At 53.4% G+C, this 19,187-nt stretch overlaps 3 protein-coding genes across 8 annotated transcripts; 2 read left to right on the forward strand and 1 right to left on the reverse strand.

The window, feature by feature from the left end:
• Positions 1-1,818: 1,818 nt before the first annotated feature.
• LOC107325409 (mast cell protease 1A-like) lies at positions 1,819-19,187 on the reverse strand. 3 transcript variants are annotated; one of them, XM_015886233.3, is made up of 5 exons: positions 3,356-3,465; positions 3,137-3,284; positions 2,868-3,003; positions 2,420-2,671; positions 1,826-2,241 (listed from the first exon to the last, which is right to left on the reverse strand). In XM_015886233.3, the coding sequence occupies exons 1-5, from the start codon at positions 3,423-3,425 to the stop codon at positions 2,107-2,109; spliced, it is 741 nt and encodes a 246-aa protein (XP_015741719.2). In that variant the 5' UTR covers positions 3,426-3,465; the 3' UTR covers positions 1,826-2,106. The 3 variants fall into 3 exon arrangements, 1 of the variants encoding a protein (XP_015741719.2); XR_014934999.1 differs by lacking the exon at positions 3,356-3,465 and adding an exon at positions 18,955-19,187 and having other exon boundaries at positions 1,819-2,241; positions 2,420-3,003; XR_014935000.1 differs by lacking the exon at positions 3,356-3,465 and adding an exon at positions 8,954-9,063 and having other exon boundaries at positions 1,819-2,241; positions 2,420-3,003.
• On the forward strand, positions 5,875-8,791 carry S1PR4 (sphingosine-1-phosphate receptor 4). Its single transcript, XM_015886229.3, has 2 exons — positions 5,875-6,126; positions 6,805-8,791. Exon 2 carries the CDS (start codon positions 6,929-6,931, stop codon positions 8,144-8,146), a length of 1,218 nt encoding a protein of 405 aa, XP_015741715.3. The 5' UTR covers positions 5,875-6,126; positions 6,805-6,928; the 3' UTR covers positions 8,147-8,791.
• NCLN (nicalin) lies at positions 9,080-18,900 on the forward strand. 4 transcript variants are annotated; one of them, XM_015886224.3, is made up of 16 exons: positions 9,080-9,310; positions 10,862-11,052; positions 11,273-11,417; positions 11,539-11,633; positions 11,857-11,937; positions 12,134-12,237; positions 12,652-12,740; positions 12,902-13,041; positions 13,461-13,639; positions 13,830-13,917; positions 14,006-14,044; positions 14,158-14,321; positions 14,593-14,646; positions 14,734-14,812; positions 15,202-15,301; positions 16,962-18,900. In XM_015886224.3, the coding sequence occupies exons 1-15, from the start codon at positions 9,130-9,132 to the stop codon at positions 15,259-15,261; spliced, it is 1,689 nt and encodes a 562-aa protein (XP_015741710.1). In that variant the 5' UTR covers positions 9,080-9,129; the 3' UTR covers positions 15,262-15,301; positions 16,962-18,900. The 4 variants fall into 4 exon arrangements, with proteins under 4 accessions (XP_015741710.1, XP_085373670.1, XP_015741709.1 ...); XM_085517544.1 differs by having other exon boundaries at positions 14,161-14,321; XM_015886223.3 differs by lacking the exon at positions 16,962-18,900 and having other exon boundaries at positions 15,202-16,427.

The raw sequence follows: 19,187 nt of genomic DNA on the forward strand, positions 1-19,187 counted from the left end.
GCAACAACATCCTTTGCATCTCTCGATGTTATCACGAGCCGTGCAAAACCAAGCTCTCTTTGACGTGACGTACCAACTCCAATAGTGCCATGAGGTTCTTCCTGCTGCTTCTTGGAGCCCAAGGAGCAACCCCCAATACAGCACATTTGTTATGGCCGGCTGAGGGCAAGGAACAACGTCACTGCTGGCACCACAAGGTCCCTGCTCTGCTGCTTTGGAGCCCTGGAAACCAGCACCTTTCTATGTGTTCTTTCCAGTTTGTCTGCTCAGACACGGACCAGGCTTCCCAATGAGGCCCTCAGTGCAAAGCTGTTGGACAATGCCCATCATAAAGTGCTTTGAGTTTTGGTCAGCCCTGAAGTGATCAGGACATTGGACTCAGTGATCCTGGTACATCCCTCCCAACTGAATGATTCCCTTCCATTCTACTGGGCTCTGCTGGGCTTAGTTCTACTCTACCAGCCTTGTCTCTACTGAGCTTGCTTCCATTGGACTTCACACTTCTCCACTGGGCTCTAATAGACTTGGATCCACATGTGGTTCCCTATTAAACAACCTTTCACTGCTCCTCCAGCAGCTGGGATGTGAGGGCTCAGAAAGATGCTGCCCAGATCCAGCATCTGTGGATGGGGGAGGGATGGGGTTTGGGATGCTGCCCACCCTCCAGCCCTATGGGAGGGGTTATGGCCCAAAGTGGCAGTTCCTTCCTTCGCTGATGACGAATCGGGTCTGATGCTGAGTGCTGGGAAATGCACTTTCCCTGCTGCCCCTTCTAGAGCAAAGAGCCGTCATTCTCGTGCAAAGTCTGCTGCAGGCAGAGCAACAAGGAAAACCCTGACGTGACAAAGCAACAGAGATTTGTCTCACAGCCGCAGATAAGCAGCTGCAGCAGTTGCAGGCCCTTCATTCGCTGATGTGCTGGTTGATAGGAGCTGTCAGCAGACTGTAGAGCTGTGGATCCTTCTTGCTTTCCCCACGGGGCCGTGGTGGCATCAGCTCCTCCAGGTGAGGGCAGGGAGTGTGTGGGCACACAGAGCCAGGGCTGGAGCAGCTTCCAGCCACCTCCTCCCTGTGGCAGACAGGAATGAGTGGAAGCTCTGAGAACAGGGCAGGCATCCTGTTCCCTCCAGTTGCTCACAGTTTCTGTATGTTCAGAATTTCACGCTGGGTTTCCCCTCCTCAAACCCTCACATTCTCTCCTGGAACTTGCGTCAACCTCTGGCCATTCTGCAGGAAGGAGAGCTGCTCTGCCCTGTCTCCTCTCCCATCTTTAGCCCCCAGGGCCTTGCCCAGCCCTTCCAGCACTGAGCTGTCAGAGCCCCCATCTGTGTCACTGCTCAGGATATCACGGACAGATGGACCCTGCAGGGCCAATGGCATTCTGAAGGTGGTGGATGGGATGTGCACGTCACTTCCCCTTTCCATCCAGGTCATAGAACCACTGAGGTTGGAAGAGACATCTGAGACCAGCGAGTCCATCCATCAGCCCATCCCCACCGCTCCCACTGATGGTCCATAGAGCCATTAAGGCTGGAAAACACCTCTCAGATCCCCGGACCAACCCCATCCCATCCCATTGAGCCCATTGACCACGGCTTCAGGTGCCACCTCCCCATGGCTCTCAAACACCTCCCCAGGAACAACACCATAACACCATCACCTCCATCCTATTGCTGCTGTGAAAAGAGGTGGGTCCTTCTCTGGACCTCACTGTCCTTGTCACTGCCATCCCAACACGGACAGGAGAAGCCCATCCCAGGGCTGATTAAACCCTCCCTTCTTTTCCAGGACAAGGGATAAGGAAGAGGAAGGCAGAAATGCTGGGGAATGCAGCTCAGAATTTACTGGGGTCGTTTCAGGTGCATTGAGGTTCAAGCAGGGCAGGGGTGTCCAATGGAAATGGGTTCTGTGGTGGTGCCACTGCATTCTGGTACCATATGAGAACTAACATGGCACCAAAATGGGCCGGCAGTGGGACGGCCATCAGCCTTGGAGCAAAGGGAGGGATCCATTGGGACACTTGGGTTCTCAGGGACAGAGAGAGGGAAATGGAGCCATTAGTGGGGGCATGAAGGAACCCAGCAGGGCCACGCTGACACTGCACCGTTACTTCTTCATGATGTTCTTGATCCAGGGCAGGTAGTTGGCAATGCGAGCATAGACACCGGGTGGGCTCTCGTACCCAAAGGAAACAACACCCTGTGCCACGTTATTGCACACCAGTGGCCCTCCGGAATCACCCTGCGGACAGATGGGAGCGGTGATGGGAGCCTCAGCCCAGCAGAAATGGGTTCACCTCTACCCAGCGGGAACGGCCTCACTCTTCTCAATGGGACTGAGCTCCTCCCAGCAGTGGGAAGGCCCCATAGACCATCACCCATCCTGGAGCCCCCCAGCAGTGCCCCCTGTGCGGCCATACCTGGCTGGAGTCCTTCAGCTGGTGGAAGCTGCCGGCGCACACCATGCCGCTGTCGAGGTGCGGGTAGAACAGGACGCATTTCCTGCGGCTGTAGATGGAGACTTGGGTTTCAAAGAGTTTGCCGGTTATCTGCTCCTTATCAATCAGGCCCCATCCCGCGATGGTGCACGAGGTGCCCGTGGGGAGGTCGCTGCTGGTTTTGGGCAGTGAGATGGTGTGGACGTATTTGTTGAGCTTGGCCTTTGCTGTCAGCTGGGAGAGAGGAGGGCTGTGAGCGGGGTGGGTGGGGGATAGAGGGGAAGGCGGGTGGGATGCACAGCCCTGCAAACACAGCCCTGCCTGGGGGTCCCACCCCATGGAGCTGGTGGGTGGCAGCAGGAGCTCTGTGTGCAATGTTGTTTGGCCCCACTGCCCCCCAGCCCCTCTGTGCCCCACGGGGCCGCCTTGCCTTGAGCAGCATGATGTCGTTGACCATGGTGTCGGGGTTGTATGCGGGGTGTGGGTGGTATCTGAGGACCCCTCGGACCTGCTGGCTCTGCTCTGGTTCGTAGACATTGTGAGCCCCCAGGACGACAGTGATGTTCCTGGCCATGGCATACAGGGGAGAGGAGAACCAGTCAAGTCTTCCCCCTTTTTGCATAAAGGGGGGGAGAGCTGCTCCAAAACAGCCCCGGTGATGGGGAGGAAGAGGAGGATGAAGCTGCTGTGAGTACTCACCCCGACAAGCAGTGTGCGGCCGTCATCACCCAGTCAGGGGCCACCAGGAACCCCCCGCAGGCGGACTGCCTGATCTTCAGGTACGCCATGTAGGGGTGGGAGTGGGGCTTGGCCTCGTGGCCCCCAATGATCTGACCCCGCACAGCACCTGCAAGACACAGCGGGGTGAGCCCATGGGACGGAGCACAGAGCAGCAGCCCCATGCAGCTCCCCTCTTACTGCCATCAGCCCGTGGGCAGGAGAGCAGCAGCAGCAGGACCAGCAGCAGCGGGCAATGGGGACGACGCATCTCCTCTCCACGTTGGATGCCCGGAGCCCTGAGCCTCCCCCCTGCTGCCCAAGGGGTGATTTATAGCTCACAGCATCTGTACCCTACAGCCAGGAAACCATGTGTGATGGGCTGATTGTTCTAATCAGAGCAGTGCAGCATCCCGCCGGGCTATCTGCATCTCTGCTGCTCACGTGCCCACACGCTCAGTCAGTGGGACAGCAGTGCAGCACCGCCCCGGGTCAGCAAACCCTTGTGCAAAGGGCACGGACCCGATGCACAGCACAGCAATGTTCTCCCAGCCCTGCCTCGTGGGTGGCTCTCCTCCTGCAGCTCAGCCTGCTACAGCTGCACTCCATGCTGCTGCTGTAGGGAACTGCTTTAAGGGGTGTGTGTGTGTGGGGGGGAGCTCCAGAGGCCCCTTTGATTCTGTGATTGATTCTGTGATTGATTCTGTGATTGATTTTGAGGTTTTGCTCAGTGTCTGCTCTGCTGCAGAGAGATGGAGCATCACACATTGCTCTAATCATCGCAGGGCGCTCTGCTGGAGGGGGCACAAGGGGGTTCAGCTGTTGTGAGAGATCTCTGCCAGCACAGAGATAAGGAGCGGGCAGCAGCTGCTGGGGACATCCTGCCCGTACACTCATGGGCTTAAAGAGCCCTTTGCTCCTTCCCATCCTTGGGTACTTTGGCTCTCAGGGGGCTCTGTGCAGGTATCGCCCCCGGTCCTGCTATGGGATGCTGAATTCCCTGGTCCTGCTATGCAATGTTAAATTCACAGTCCTGATATGGATATTCTCCTACAGACACCTCTGTGTCCCTTCCCAGGCCGTTTTCTGCCCCCCACCCCATGGCTGTGCCCACCAGCCCCATTGCTGTCCCATAGGGGTTCTATTTGTAACACCGGCTCTGTCCCTGAGCTCCCCAAGCAGGAAATGCTTCCTCGAAAGAGAACCAGGGTGTGGATGAAGCTCAGACCTGACCCAAGGAGGATCTGTGCGATGAGATGCACTTTGTGCTGCTGTTTGTTTGTCTATAAGCAAAACTGAACCAAACATCTGAAGAAGAAAAGGAAAAAGCTGGGTGGATCTTTTCTTTCTTTTCCCTTCCCTCTTTGCTTTTTAAAGTCATTGATGTGGTCAGGAGGAGACGACGATGAAACTTTCTCTTTCGTGTTCTTGTTTTTCCTGCAGAGGTTCAGTGAATAGAACTCCTTGTATTACATGGAACCCAACTGCAGCCCAGACGACCCCCTGAGTGCTGCAGCCGTGCTGCTTCCTGGGCTCAGTGCCTGGATCTTGTAGGGCTTTCAGCTGTGATGCTCCACTGGAAGGACCTCCACCTGCTGCAAGAGAGCAGCACAAAGCCACGCTCCAACCGCCGGCAGCAATCGAGTCATCTCTAAACCAGCACCGCTCCACCCTTCCTGGAGCAGCAAAACACCTGCAGGGACGGATGGGTGGAGGTGGCACAGCGCTGGGGATGGCAGTGTCCGTCCACCTGCCCCACAGATGGATCCGTTGGGGTGTGATCAGAGCTGGGGGCTGGATGGGACAAGGGCAGAATTGACCGGGGCTCTGGGGTTTGTGCCCCGGCTGTGGGTGGTGCAGTGGGGCAGCTTTGAGAGAACTGTGGTCTTCATCTGCAGGAAAGAGATGAGAGATGCTGCAGGACGGGGCGTCCTCCTCCTCCCCCCTGGATTTCAGAGAACATCTGAACTGAAATAGCAGAGAGAGGCATCGAGATAAAGCTGGTGTTTGTGCAGATAGCGATGGGGAGATGGGGCAGAGAACAGGAACTCGGCCTGGAGGAGGGGGGCTGAGTGCCATGCGGAGAGCTGAGGACACCACACAGGCTGTGTTAGTGCTGAGCACTGGGGACCTATTGGGGTGACCCGAGTGTCCCTGGTCCCATGGGGCTGTAGGGGCAAAGAGCTCAGTGCCATCAGATTCCTCCTTGCTGCTGCTGCTCAGACATCACTCACTATTTGAGGAGCAGCTCCAGGCCCTGGAGGGGCACATCCCTTCACCCCCCACCTTCATCTCCACCTGCTCCATCCATCCTCTGCCTCCCACAGCTGATGTTTGACAAAGCCGAGCACCTGGAGGGCTGTGTGGGGCTCACGTTGCCCCTTTGGGACTGAGCCCTTTGTGAGAACACCACACTCTGCTTTCCCCGAGCTCAGGGCTTGTTCTTCCCACTGATCTCTGCTCCTTCCATCTCAGGGCCACTCTCTGACCTTATCAGCACGAGCTCCGCTGACGGCAAAGCCAAACTGATACCCCAGTGTCTGAAAGGGCCAATGAGGAGCACGGAGCTCCCTGCTTCCCATCAGAACCACTTCTGCTGCACACCAGGAGGAAAAGCCTTTGTATTTTCCAGGAGAAATCCCCACATCCCACAGCTCTGTGAGACAGCCCCATGCTGTGCTCTGCCCTGGGGACCCCTCCATGACTCCGGGTCAGCCTGCACTGATACTGGGGCTCAGCTGTGATCCTGATGCTCCTTCTTTGCAGCTGTTTGGGTGGGTCCATCCTTGCAGAGATGTGGTTGACGATGTTGTAACTTCCCCTTTTTGGGTTGGTGTTTTTTTTCCTCACTTTGGTAGGTAGCAGCCTCACTGCTTGCACCCTCCTTGTTACCTGCTGCACTTGGCCTCCAACGAGCAGCTGGGAGCAGAGCTGGCTGCTGAGCCCCATCCTGGCAGCACAAGCCATGCCAGGTGAGTCCAAAGCTCAACAGCTGGGGATGGCGTGGTGCGAGAATGTCCCTCCAGGTGGGTTTAGAGATGTGGGGAATTGCTGAGTGATGGACGTCAGCCCTGTAGTCGGGTTGGGGTTGGGATCAGCTCTTGTTCCTGATCCCAGCACAGCCCCTTCAGCTGTGTGCCTCAGCGTCCTGCATGTGATGTAGGCAGTGGGAAGGCCCTGACCTGTCTGCTGCAGGTGCCCTGGCACAGGGTGCACACGGAGGGCTTGGAGCAGCTGGTTCCCTGCAGCGGGGTGCAGCTGAGTCCTGCCTGCAGAGCAGCAGGGGCCTGGATTGGTGCAATGGGGGCTGTGTTTGGGTTCTGTGTCTGAAGGTCTGCAGGAGGGTGAGAGCACAGAATTCCTCCTGGAGAAGAGGGGATGTGGGCACAGGTGTGCACGGGGCTGTGGGCAGCTGCTCTGAGGGGTGAATAAGTGCCACCAATGCCCCAGCAGTCATCAGGGCTCTCATGGCAGCACCCAAACCAACAGATCCCACCCCACAATTTCTCCTTACTGAGAAATGACGACAGCTGCCAGCAGCCATGCCAATCTTCTAGCTCACAACAGGAAACTTTATTAAACAACAGGAAGACCCTGCTCGAGCGTGGCCTTACAAAACACCTCACCCTCCTCTCCCCTTGTTCTCACAGCACTCTGGGGCTGGCAGATGGGGCTCTGACTCCCACTGCTGCACTGGACTCAGCGCTGCCTCCAGCCCTCAAACAGAGGCTCTGCTCTGCTCCAAACCTCACCTGAGCCCTCGGTGCTCAGAATATGGATGGCCCAGGGCTGAGCTGGATGCTGAATCACTCCTTCTCCCTTCCTGCTCAATATCCCGAGCTCAGGATGGACCTCCTTGATGGGAAGGGCTCCTGCTTGCAGCTGGCCGCCATGCGGAACGTGAACATCATCCTGCAGCACTACAACTTCTCCGGCAAGCTGAGCAACCGGCACTCCCGGGATGAGGGGATGGGCCTCATCCGCACCACCTTCGTCATCATCAGCTGTGCCATCATCCTGGAGAACCTGCTGGTGCTGCTGGCCGTGCTGCGCTGCCTGCGGGCGCGTCGCTGGGTCTATTCCTGCATCGCCAGCATCACCGTCAGCGACCTGCTGGCCGGCATCGCCTACCTGTCCAACCTCTGCCTCTCGGGCAAGAAGACCTTCCAGCTGTCCCCACAGCTCTGGTTCCTGCGGGAGGGAATCCTCTTCATTGCTTTGGCTGCCTCCACTTTCAGCTTGTTGGTGACGGCCATCGAGCGGTACAGCGCCATGGTGCGGCCCATTGCTGAGAATGAGGCCAGCAAGACGCTGCGCCTGCGTGGCCTCATCGTGTCCTGCTGGCTGCTGGCCTTCGTCATCGGGCTGCTCCCGCTGCTGGGATGGAACTGCCTGTGTGATTTCAGCGCCTGCTCCGTCCTCCTGCCCCTCTACTCCAAGAACTACATCCTCTTCTCCGTGGTCATGTTCAGCATCATCCTGCTGGGCATCATCGGCCTCTACATCTCCATCTTCCAGCTGGTCCAGGCCAGCTCGAAGCAAACCACGTCTCGGCACAGCCGCAAGCGTTCCCTCCGTCTGCTCAAGACGGTGCTGATGATCCTGGGTGCCTTCATCATCTGCTGGAGCCCCCTCTTCGCCCTGATGCTCTTCGATGTGTTCTGTGAGACACACACTTGCAGGCTGCTGCACAGCCTGGACTGGACCTTGGCTCTGGCCATGCTCAACTCAGGCATTAACCCCATCATTTACTCACTGCGCAGCGTGGAGGTGCGCCGCGCTGTGGGCAGCCTGCTGTGCTGCTGCTGCCTCAGGATCGGGCTCTGCAAGCCTGGGAACTGCCTGGTCATCACTGATATCAACTCGGGCTCATCCACCGAGAGCTCCCTTCGCTACCGGGAGAGCCTCCGCAGCCCCATAGCCCCAAACCCACGGCCCAGAGCACCTCTCTCCAGCAACTCCAGCATGATGAGCAATCTGCCCAGCCTCTGAGAGGACAAAGGTGGCCCAGGGAGCCCATCGGGACCTCAGGATGCTGGTTGTGGTCTGTCAGAACGGTGTCAGCTGCTGCCCCACCCCCATTGCTGACTGTGACCAGGCTTTGAGCAGGAGGCTGCACAGAAACCATTGCTGGAGGGCGGTGAGGGCTGCGGGCACAGCCTGGGAGGGACACTCTGCTCAGACGGATGCTGTGCTGGGGCAGCAGCGGGTGCTGCTCCACGTGTGCATGTATCTGGGTGCTGTACCTGCTCTGGGGAGGGTGTTTAGCCCCGTTGTGTCCCATGGCACAGGGATGGCTCCCTATGTTTGGACTTGTAGGGGTTATGGAGAGCAGAGATGGGAACAGGCTGAGAGCTGTGCTGTATGAGCTGGGCTGTATGGGCTGAGCTGTACGAGGGGCTGTGCTCTATAGGCTGTGCTGTGTGATAGGCTGTGCCTTGTGGGCTGTGCTGTATGGGCTGTTATGTGCCCTGTGCTGTATGAGCTGCTGTCAGGCTCCTCCCGCAGGGCGCTGTTATTTAGCAGCCCAGCACCAATTCCCCCCTTCCCCTTTATCGCCGTGCCCGCAGTCCCGGCCATTCCCTGCAGAGGAGCCGTGGGCAGCTTCAAACCTCGCAATAAAACCCCGCTCATGAAGCCCACGTTCAGATCGCTGTTATTCCGTATCGGGGTCCCTACAACAGCCGGTGTGGCACGGAGCGGCGATGGGCCTGCACAGCCCGCCCCCCCACCGGAAGTACCCTCTCCCACCGCCCACTCCACTACCGGAAATACCGGCTCCCATTCTCCTCTTCATACCGGAAGTGGTGCTGCCCCCTGCAGGCCGCGCCTACAGCTCCCAGCATCCTTAGCGGCAAGACCGGAACTACAACTCCCAGCAGGTCTCCGGTGCGTGATACGTCACGTGTCCTTACGTGGCGCCGTGCCGTGCGTGCCGGTGGTGCAGGCCGCAGCGGCGGGTCGGTGCCGGGGCGATGCTGGAGGAGGCGGGCGAGGTGTTGGAGTCGGTGCTGAAGGCCTCGTGCCTGCCGCTCAGCTTCCTGCTCTTCGTGCCCGCCGTGCTGCTGCTCCTGGGGCCGCCGCCCGCCGCAGAGGCCGCACACGAGTTCACGGTGTATCGCATGCAGCAGTACGAGCTGGGCGGGCAGCCCTACGGTGAGACGGGACTCGGGACGGACCCGGTATCCTGCGCTGCCAGCGGGGCGGGGGGGGTGGGCACCGCCATGGGGCACGGGGGGGAAACAGGAGTAGCTGGGTGCTGGGTGGGCCGCCGGGCTGAGCTGAGCCGTGCTGAGCTGCTGGGCCCCGGTGAGCGGGGGATGCTGAGCTCCGCACCGTGAGCTCGGCCCCGCCGTGTCCTTGTGAGCTGCTCCATGTCACATCCCGGCTGCAGCCATCTTGCGTCCTGCCCCGAGCTCCGCCGTGTCCCGCTGCCCTTGATCCTCTGTTTGCAGGTTGGTCCGTCTCTCTTCAGTTTCTTCTTCCCACCTCGTTGCATTGGCCCCTCGTGGTGCACGAGGCCTCCTCGCCTTTATAGCTCAGCGGTGACCTCCAGTTCTTGTGCTCGACTTCAGGCAGTTGCCGATTGTGCAACAGTTTCTCCTTGGGGCAGAAACAACCTGGGAGTTGCTGGAGCGCTGTAACCTTCAGCCCCCGCTTCCTCGTGCTCCCGAACATGGAGCCAATGTCATCTGAGTCTGCTCTTAGCCCACATCAGGGCATGTTCTGCCTGTCAGCAGCTCAGTCCTGCTGCCTTTCTGTGCTCTGAGCTTCAGGCTTTGTTAATAGCTGCAATTCCAGGCCTGCATTTATTCGGTGCTGGCACAGATTGTCCTCTAAATCTTTCAGGCCTTCATGGGGTTAAATGGTTCAAGTTGTGAAGCAGCAGCTGTCCCTGTGGACATGGCAGCTGGTGCTGGTGGTTTCTGAACATCTGAAGTTATTACTGGGCTCCTCCATCTCTGAGTGTATCTGCTGTTTGAAATGTCTGCTTTGAGGATGTCATTGAACCTCACTGCTGTGTTTGGACGTTGTTTGTGGTGGTGGGGTGGTTCTCATGGACTGAGGGAGCTGCTCTTCACATTTGTCAGTTACGCAGCAGGGCTCTGCACAAAGGCTTTGGTGCTGCTGAGCTCTGTGTCTGGGCTATGGCCCACTCTGGTGTTACACAGGGGAAGTGCAAGCCTTTATTTGGCTCTTTTTGGTGCTCTGACCTTTGTCAAGATCAAGCTGGTGTTAGAATTACGTTAAGCTTTCAACTTAACCAGCTGCCCAATTGGGCACAGGCTGAGATGCTTTCTGGAGCATCCTGCTCCTCCCTTGGCTGCTTGTGAGCTCACTGTGATGACGTTTTCACCGTAGGAGCCAGGATTATGGAAGAATAAAGTGGGTTTGCAGCATTATAAGTTGTAGAGCAGTTCTGAACATCTTTGATTACACAAGATATCCTTCTAGTCCTCTGTTCCACGGTGTTAGAGCTGCTGGCAAGCCTCTGGATTGCTGTTCTATCAAGGACTGTACTTTTATGTGGAGGATTTGATAGAGTAGAGGAGCTTGTAGCTTTGTTAATTGCAGGAGCATCCTGGTGGGTGAATGAGCAAGAGCAGACGTGGATAGATGTGGCTCTGAAGTTCATCAGACTGTGACCAAGATTGTTTGGGGATGTGATGAAGCCACTTACTAACCCTGTCCCTGCTGTCCCTGCAGGCACCAGGAGCGCAGTGCTGAACACAGAAGCCCGCACTGTAGAAGCGGACGTCCTGAGCCGCCGCTGCGTCATGATGCGGCTGGTGGACTTCTCCTATGAGCAGTACCAGAAGGCTCTGCGCCAGTCGGCTGGTGCTGTGGTCATCATCCTGCCACGGTCCATCTCTTCTGTCCCACAGGATGTTGTAAAGGTGAAAAAAGAACCAAACCAGCTCGTTTCCTTTCTCTTCTGATGGGAGATGGATCTGAGGGGGAGCGAGACTTGGGCTGAAAACTCCTTTAGTAACACACAGCAAACCATATTCACGTTTGGACATTTATCTTTCCCTCTGTGGTTTGTTTTCCCTTTCTTTTTCCTATTCTCTTGCATGTTTAGCCAGTGCTAAGTTTGTGTCTCACTTAAATCCTCAGCAATTCATGGAGATAGAGCCAGAAATGCTCGCTATGGAAACCATTGTGCCAGTCTACTTTGCAGTGGAAGATGATGAGCTGCTTTCCATCTATGAACAAACACGGGCTGCTTCTGCATCACAGGGTTCTGCCTCGGCTGCAGAGGGTGAGTTCTAGTAAGTGGGAGAAGGTGTAGAGGAAGACAGTCCTGATCCCACCTCTGAGACTGCTCTGCTGTGTTGCAGAGGTGGAACTTCCCCAGGTATAGTGATCTCTTTTTGTTTTAGTTCTGATTCACACTGCAACTGCCAATGGCTTCCAGATGGTGACCAGCGGGGCGCAGAGCAAAGCTATCCATGACTGGCTTATACCCAGCGTGGAGGTGAGTTCCAGTTCCAGACAGATTCTAACTGGTGATGTTGATGGGATGGTTTCTCTGTGGGGATCTCATCAGCCATTGAGACTAATGGGGGAAGTAGGGTAAGAGTGTGAATTCTTCAGAATTGAGACCACCTGGAGATTCGAGAGGTTTGTAGCAGCTGCACTGTCTTAGTCCTGGCACATAAGGAGGGATGCTGAGTGACATTCATTTCCTTCCTCTCCAGGGAAGGCTGACAGGGCTGGGTGGAGAAGACCTGCCCACTGTTGTGATAGTCGCCCACTACGATTCTTTTGGAGTGGCTCCAGTGAGTATTCTTTTTTGCTTGAAGCCTTTTCCCCATCTGTACCATTTTTCCTTTTGGCCTCTGACCCTGTATTTTTTTTTGCTCTTAAAGACCAACAGTAGTTGGAAGTGGAGCACAGAGATGTGTTTACCTGAAAGGCTGTTCTGGAACACAAGAATCACTGCTGTCACTGTCTCTGTCCCACTTTGTCCTGCAGTGGCTGTCTCACGGTGCTGATTCCAATGGCAGCGGTGTCTCAGTGTTACTGGAACTAGCCAGGCTGTTTTCTCGGCTCTACACCTACAGACGTACCCATGCTGGGTAAGAAACTACTCCACTTTGGGTTGAATGTGTGTAGCTAAGGTCAGGTAAGAAGGGCCTGTAGGATGTTAGACTGTACGTGCAGTCTTTTAATCCCCTCCCTGTTGTGCTTCCTTCTGAGTATACCAGCTGTTAAGGGCCAGACTCCTTCCTTTGGTTTCATGGTGTAGATCTGCTTAACTGCAGGGACAAGTGGATGGAATCACTTAGAAACTGGATTCCATCCTCAAGCACTGGGAACTCCTCTCCCTCCATCTTGCCACTGCCTTCCTGTGTGGCACGTTGGAAGCATTTGTTAACAGGCATTTTGCATCAGGTGCTAACTGATGGCTGAGCACGTTAGTTCTGGAATACAGTAAATTAACCACAAAGTGTGGTGTGTGCTGATACCTCTCTGTTTCCTTTGATGGGCAGGTACAACTTGCTGTTCTTTGCATCTGGAGGTGGCAAGTTTAATTATCAAGGAACTAAGAGGTGGCTGGAGGACAATTTGGACCATACTGGTAAGCTCAGGGACTGTCATTGCAGTATGGATCTCACAAGGATTCTGTTAATGTCATTGTATTAAGTTTGCTGTGTTATCTCCTCATGTTGTCCTTCTTCTGGGGGTGATGGAAGTCCAGCACAATGCACAGCATTAAAGGTTTGCGTTTTTCTCTTGCAGATTCCAGCCTCTTGCAGGACAATGTAGCGTTTGTTCTCTGCCTTGACACTCTTGGCCAAGGCAACAGCCTTCATCTTCATGTCTCAAAGCCTCCCAAGGAGGGGACCTTGCAGCACGCGTTTCTGAGGGAACTGGAGATGGTAATGAAAAGGGTTGGCTGGGTGGGAACTCAGGGCTCAACCTCAGGGAGCCACAGCTCTCTTGTGAGAGGAAGCAAGGAAGTAAGACATGAAAAAGGGGTCTACCACTGAATTATTTTGTGTATTGTTTCTGGTTACTTGATTTGAAGTGCAGACATCCTCACACCACAGTCCTGAACAAAGCACGCTATATCTGCTGTGTTTTCCACAGTGCTTTGCTATGACTTGTTGCTTGTAAAAATGACCCACTTGATTTCTGTTGTGATACTAAAACAACACTTTGATAGCATCAGTGGCATCTTACAGATGGAAGTATATTTCCCATCTGCAGTATAAAAATACTGGGTCTGGTTGGGCTGTGCAAGGTGGGATGGCGCAGTGGGATGCATGACGCCCCGAATGGCTTTGCCTTCCCTCAGGTTGTTGCCAGCCAGTTCCCAGAGGTGAAGTTTTCCATGGTGCACAAGAAGATAAACCTGGCTGAAGACATGCTGGCATGGGAACACGAGCGCTTTGCGATCCGCCGCTTGCCAGCGTTCACCATCTCCCATCTGGAGAGCCATCGGGACAGCCTGCGCAACAGCATCATGGACAGGAGGTGGGAGGCTGTGGGTGAAATCCAGCCCGTAAACACAAACTGCAAGTGTTGTTCTGGTAGTTGTGGGATGGGGAAGAAAATACGGGCAGTTGGGCTCTGGGTTAAGTGTCCTGCTTGATGCAGTGGAGAAGGGTGGGCTCTGGCAGAGCTGATCCCATTGACATGTGAACGATCCTCCATTTTGCTTTAGGTCACAAGTGGACACGAAGGCACTAACCAGGAATACCAGGATCATTGCTGAGGCTTTGACAAGGGTCATCTACAACCTAACAGAGAAGGTAAGAGCTGCCTGTCCTGCGGTGCTTGACAGACTTGTCCCACTCGCCCGAGCTTGCTCCTAGCAGCAACCTGTCTTTTCCCTTGCAGGGAGCACCTGCAGATCTGCAGATCTTCACGGATCAGATGGTAAGCACAATATATTTTTGTAACCAGAGGAGGGGAAGGGATCAGGAGCCTGGGAGAGCTCTGATTTCAGCGTGTGTAGCTGACTCTGTTTCTTTGGTACTATTTTCCCACAGCAGATCCAGGAAGAGCAGCTAGAATCAGTGATGGACTGGCTGAGCAGTCAGCCCAGAGCTGCTCAGCTGATTGATAAAGACAGCACCTTTCTCAGCACCTTAGAATATTATATGGGTCGCTACCTGAAAGATGTCAGACAGCATCATGTGAAGGCAGACAAACGGTAAGGAGAGAAGTGAAAGAACCAGCCAGGGCATGCAAACTGCCTTCCCCCCCTCTGTTCAGTTTTGACTCTGAGCTGGGTTCTTGGTATTGCACCATTGGGCTCCTACCTGTACAAGGACTTGACAACTGAAATAACTTCAGAACTGGTACCCGAGTGGTTGTACTGCCTGACCCTGGTTAGGTTAACTTCTTGGGAGGAGGGATTTGAGCTGTTCTGACCGCACTGTCTAGAAATTCAATACATCCTGAAGAATTTCTGCTTTCCACAGGGATCCTGAGTTTGTTTTCTATGACCAGCTGAAACAGGTGATGAATGCATACAGGTACGGCCCTCAGGCATGCTAAGCTGTCGTCTGTCTGTGTAGCAGTGCCTGATGTCGCAGTTCCACAACATCCTTTTCTCGTTGCAGGGTCAAGCCAGCAATCTTTGACCTGCTTCTGGCCGTCTGTATAGCAGCCTACCTTGGTGTCGCCTACATTGCAGTGCAGGTTAGGAGAAAAGCAGGAAACAAACTTCTTACTTTCCTCTTACATCATCTTAGCTGCAAGAAGTGGTGCTTACACAGCCCCACTACCACATCTGGAAGAATAATGCCATCCCGCTCTAAAATGAGCCAAATCCAGAATGGCTGCCTGTGCTGGTGTTGACATTTTAGGCTGTGCTAAGGACAGTCCCTTCCCACTCCTGCTGTTTTCTTTCCTAGTGCAAAACCATTTGGTTTTTGTTCATTATCTGATCTTGTTATGTCCGTCAGACATCTCAGTAGTGTACATCAGTGTTGTTTTAAGCCTTCTAGTAAGCGTTCTCTGTGTGTAGGGCAGTTGTTATAGTAGAACTTGCAAAGACTCATAGGTGCTTATTTTCCTTCTTTTTCCAGAACTTCGGTCTCCTTTATAGGATGGTACAGAGATTATCCCTTAAAACCAAGCAGCAGTGAAGTGACAAGTCGTCCTGTGTACAGCAGCACTGAGCCATCGGTGAGCCCTTCAGGAACCTTCTGCCTTCCATTGAGTCCTGCTGCTTCTCTTCCTCTCTCTCCTCTTTGCTATCCTAGAGAGGAGGGGAAGGCAGAAAGAAAACACAATTTCAACTCCTAGGCACCTTTTAGGCGCTTTTGTTCCCCTCCCCTGCACCAGGTTTGTTTTCCTTTGCTTGTTCCTTTTTTTGCAAGGGAAAAGCTCAGAGACTTTTGTAGTTCCTGCAAGTTGTTTAAACACTGAACAGCTGACACTGAGCAGCTTCTGTGAATATAAACCCGAGTCCTGCACCTTCATGGACATGTGTGCCATACAGCCAACTGGGAAGCTGAAACTACAGAGCAGATGTGTTGTCTCTGCCCAGCAAACCAAGGACTCGGAGCACTTGCTTAGAAGAAAATATGCGCACGCTAATTAAAGAGAGTACTATTAGCATGTTTTCTTATGGTACCTCTTCTGAAGTTTCCTGCCTGGCTTTTAGGGAGGTGTGCTGAGCAAGCAGTGTGTCTAGCAAGCATCCTTATGCAATTTGTTTAGACAGTGCAATAACTCATTCCCTTTTCTTGGAGGTACACTGTAAACAGTCTTGACTGTTATAGAGGGGATGAAGAAAGCTTGTTGAAACGGGTTCCTGCAGAAGGGTTCTTACCGGGACACGCTGTCCTGCCCCTGTTGGGGGATGCATTTTGCTTTGTACTTGATTTCTCTCAAAGTTTGTCCTTGGACAGATTGCTGCTGCCACCATGTGCTAAACTCCTGCTTGGTTTTTCAAGGCATTCTACAGCCTCAAATGCTGCAGGATCACGTTCTGGGCTGTTTCATGTCTTTAGGCATTAATAGGAAGAACAGCCTGGCTCCTGCTGAGCTCTGATTGATCTCCGTTCCTCAGTTTGTGCTTTCAGATGGGTTCTGGATTTTGGGGCTGTATTTGTGTCCATGTGCATCTCAGGGTTTCATTTCATGTTTTTCAGCTCTGTTAGTTCTGAAAACGCTGTTCTTGACCTGCATGTATAAGCAAACTCCCAAAGTGCTTGCTGCTGCCTCCCTTCACACTCCACCCCCGGTATGTAAGAAGGGAGGCAAGATGCTTGGCCATTAAAACACCAAGCCACCAATCACAAAAAAACCCCACAATCTGTTTTATGAGTGTTGTTTTAAACATGGCTGAAATGTAACTATGAGAGCATATCTTGGAGCTCCCCTTGTTAGCCTTGAGCCATCCTCACTTATAGCTCTCTCCATCCAGAAGCATTGGCAGAATGAGAGTCCATCCTTTATTTCTTGTCCTGTATACACTGAAGTATTTTCACAAGCAATGAAGACTACATTAAAAAAGCCCCTACTTTAAATGAAAGCAGCACTGCTTACAGAGGATGAAACGCTCTTCCAGGTTTGAACAGTGCTGTCAATTCTGTTTTGTATGCAAGGAGTTCAGCTTTGCCCCCTTGGCTGCATCTCAGCTGCTCTGTGCACGCTCCTTAGGAAAGGGTTTTTTAATAGCTGCCCTTAGGATGGGGACCAACACACATGTATTTCCACCCATCTTTGCTGTGTTTTGCTGTTTTCCCCTCCTTGGTGTTCCTTTGCCCCGTGCTGTGTGTGCTTGCTGCTATATTTAAGGTGTAGCAATTTGTTCTTTAAAGGTTCTTTTCTTTTCCAGGAGAGCATGCTATGTCTGTGGCTCCTTGTAATGTCAGCAGGTGGCACGGTACCGAGCACTCCTGAAATAGCATCCCTACGGGAAAACTTGCCTTTTTTTCCCCTTTGAGTTCTTGTTTGAAACACGTCCCTCTGTATGCATGAAGTGTTTGTGACAGCCCTCTGCCACGTGAATTTCAAATGGCTTCAGAAATTGGTTGCTTGTTGTACAGCAGCTGGAAGATGAGCCGTGGTTGTTTTCCACTGTGCTTGGATACTGCATGTACTGTGTGCTGGGAGGGGGCGGATCTGGGCTTGGAGATACAGGACGTGCACAGAACAGCACCTGTCTCTGAATGGCTGGAGGCTGCACCCCATCCTTTGTGTGTGTTACCCATGGACAGGGCGTGTTTCTCACCATGTTACTTAGGCAGGTTTAATGAAACCCCATTACGAAATGGGAAAGTCAGAATTATCAGCAATCCTCCTTCAGCTTGAACATAAAAATTGGTGAGAAAGAAAAGGACGGGCCCAAAGCATTCCCCTTTCCATTGGGAACCCTCAGCTTCCACATTTCCAGCTCTGTCCTGGTAGCATTAAAGCAAACACTTCAGTTCCTCGTGGTCTCAGTTATAAACTGATGCTCCTGATGTGATGCCGGAGGCAGCTGTCTGAAAACAAGATGAGTAAAGATGAAGGAGAAGAGTTCGTGCATTCCCCAGGGGCAGCTGGGACAGTGCATTCATCTCCTGTGCACAACAGTAATTTGTCCCAGCACCTACTTGGTCCATCCAGCTGGCTGCCATAGGAAATCATTTTAACTACAGATAAAGATTGATGCTTCTGATCAAAGTTTGTACTGAAACGTTCTATAGTTAAATTCCAACCTACAGCTGGAACAGTGACCATCCTGGGTGTGAGCTCAGTGCCACCCCTGCCACGTTTCCTTGGGGGGGGGAGGGAAGATGGCAGGGAAGCACATCAACAAACCCCTCCTGTTCTGCCACGTTTTGAAGTGACAAGTGAATGGCTGCTGATTCATACTGCAGCACATCTGATGGATCTCACCGCCAGCCTGACACGCAGCAGCAGCAGCAACAACCCGGCGGCTGCTCTGCTGAAATAAAGCTGCTCCACAACGTTGCAGAAGAACTTTTTGTTTTTACCTGGCCTTTCACTGGGACTTGGCCTGGCCTGGAAGGAAGGAGCATGAAAAACATGCCCATGTATGTACAAGGCGCCAAAAAAGCCGAACTTTGCCTGTTGTCCTGGTGCTCTCAGAGGTCACAGTGCACAGAAATCAGTGTTCCCAACAGCTTTAAGCACTGAAGCTCTTTCTGTCCATTCCCCGCGCTGGGCACTGGGGGGTTAAACAGGAGAGTAGTTTGGGCTGCTGTATTTATCACCTAAATAAGTGAGGTTTAGCCTTGTGCAATGAGCACTACCATGTGATATGACCAGTTTCAATGTGTTCCAACCATGAAGGCCCCGAATTGCTGCAGGCTTTGGCTTTGTTTTACACCACTCTCATAACACATAGATGGACATGAGGAGCTTCATGCTCAGGCTGGGTTTGGTGTTTAGGGCCAGTCAGCCCCAAGGTAACGATCTAAAGGGATAGGGATGCTCCCTTTGGCCTTGATGTGCTGTGAGCTCCTCTGCTTCGCTCCATTCCCATTTGTTGCCATGGGACAACATGATACAGAGCATTCACAGCTCAGGAAGAGGTGCTGGTTGATCCAATATCATTAACACAACTGTTAATATCCTAAAGAGCAAATGTACATCGAGGTGAATATTTAACAGCTCACAGCAAAGGCAATGCAGTCAATGAACGTGCTCCTATATATATATATATATATATATATATTCCCCGATGATAAATGTGACAGTATTTAATATTTTAACACTTTCATTACCTTATTTGTTTGTCCCTTTGGGAAAATAAATGAGTGAGAAGGTTTGGTGGCACTTTTGTTTGGCGCTGGAACCTGAGGAAATATCCTCCCGTTTACCTTTACCACAGGCTGGACTCCATCCCTTCTGTAGATGAAAATGAAGTAGTCGGTAGGAAGGAGCTCGGTTTCCATCCTGAGGTGGATCCGTTCGCCCGGCCGCAGCCTCCATCTCCCCTCAGCTCCCCTCAGACTTCGCGCCTCGAGTTAGATTGGCGGGAAGAAGAATGGAGCCAGGGGATTGGTTGGGAGAGCAAGGGGAGCCGCGCGATTGGTGGAGAGGAGTGAGGAGG

The sequence above is a fragment of the Coturnix japonica genome, chromosome 16 (assembly GCF_054131305.1).
Source record: "Coturnix japonica strain WE chromosome 16, WE-NBRP24, whole genome shotgun sequence".
Lineage (NCBI taxonomy): Eukaryota > Metazoa > Chordata > Aves > Galliformes > Phasianidae > Coturnix > Coturnix japonica.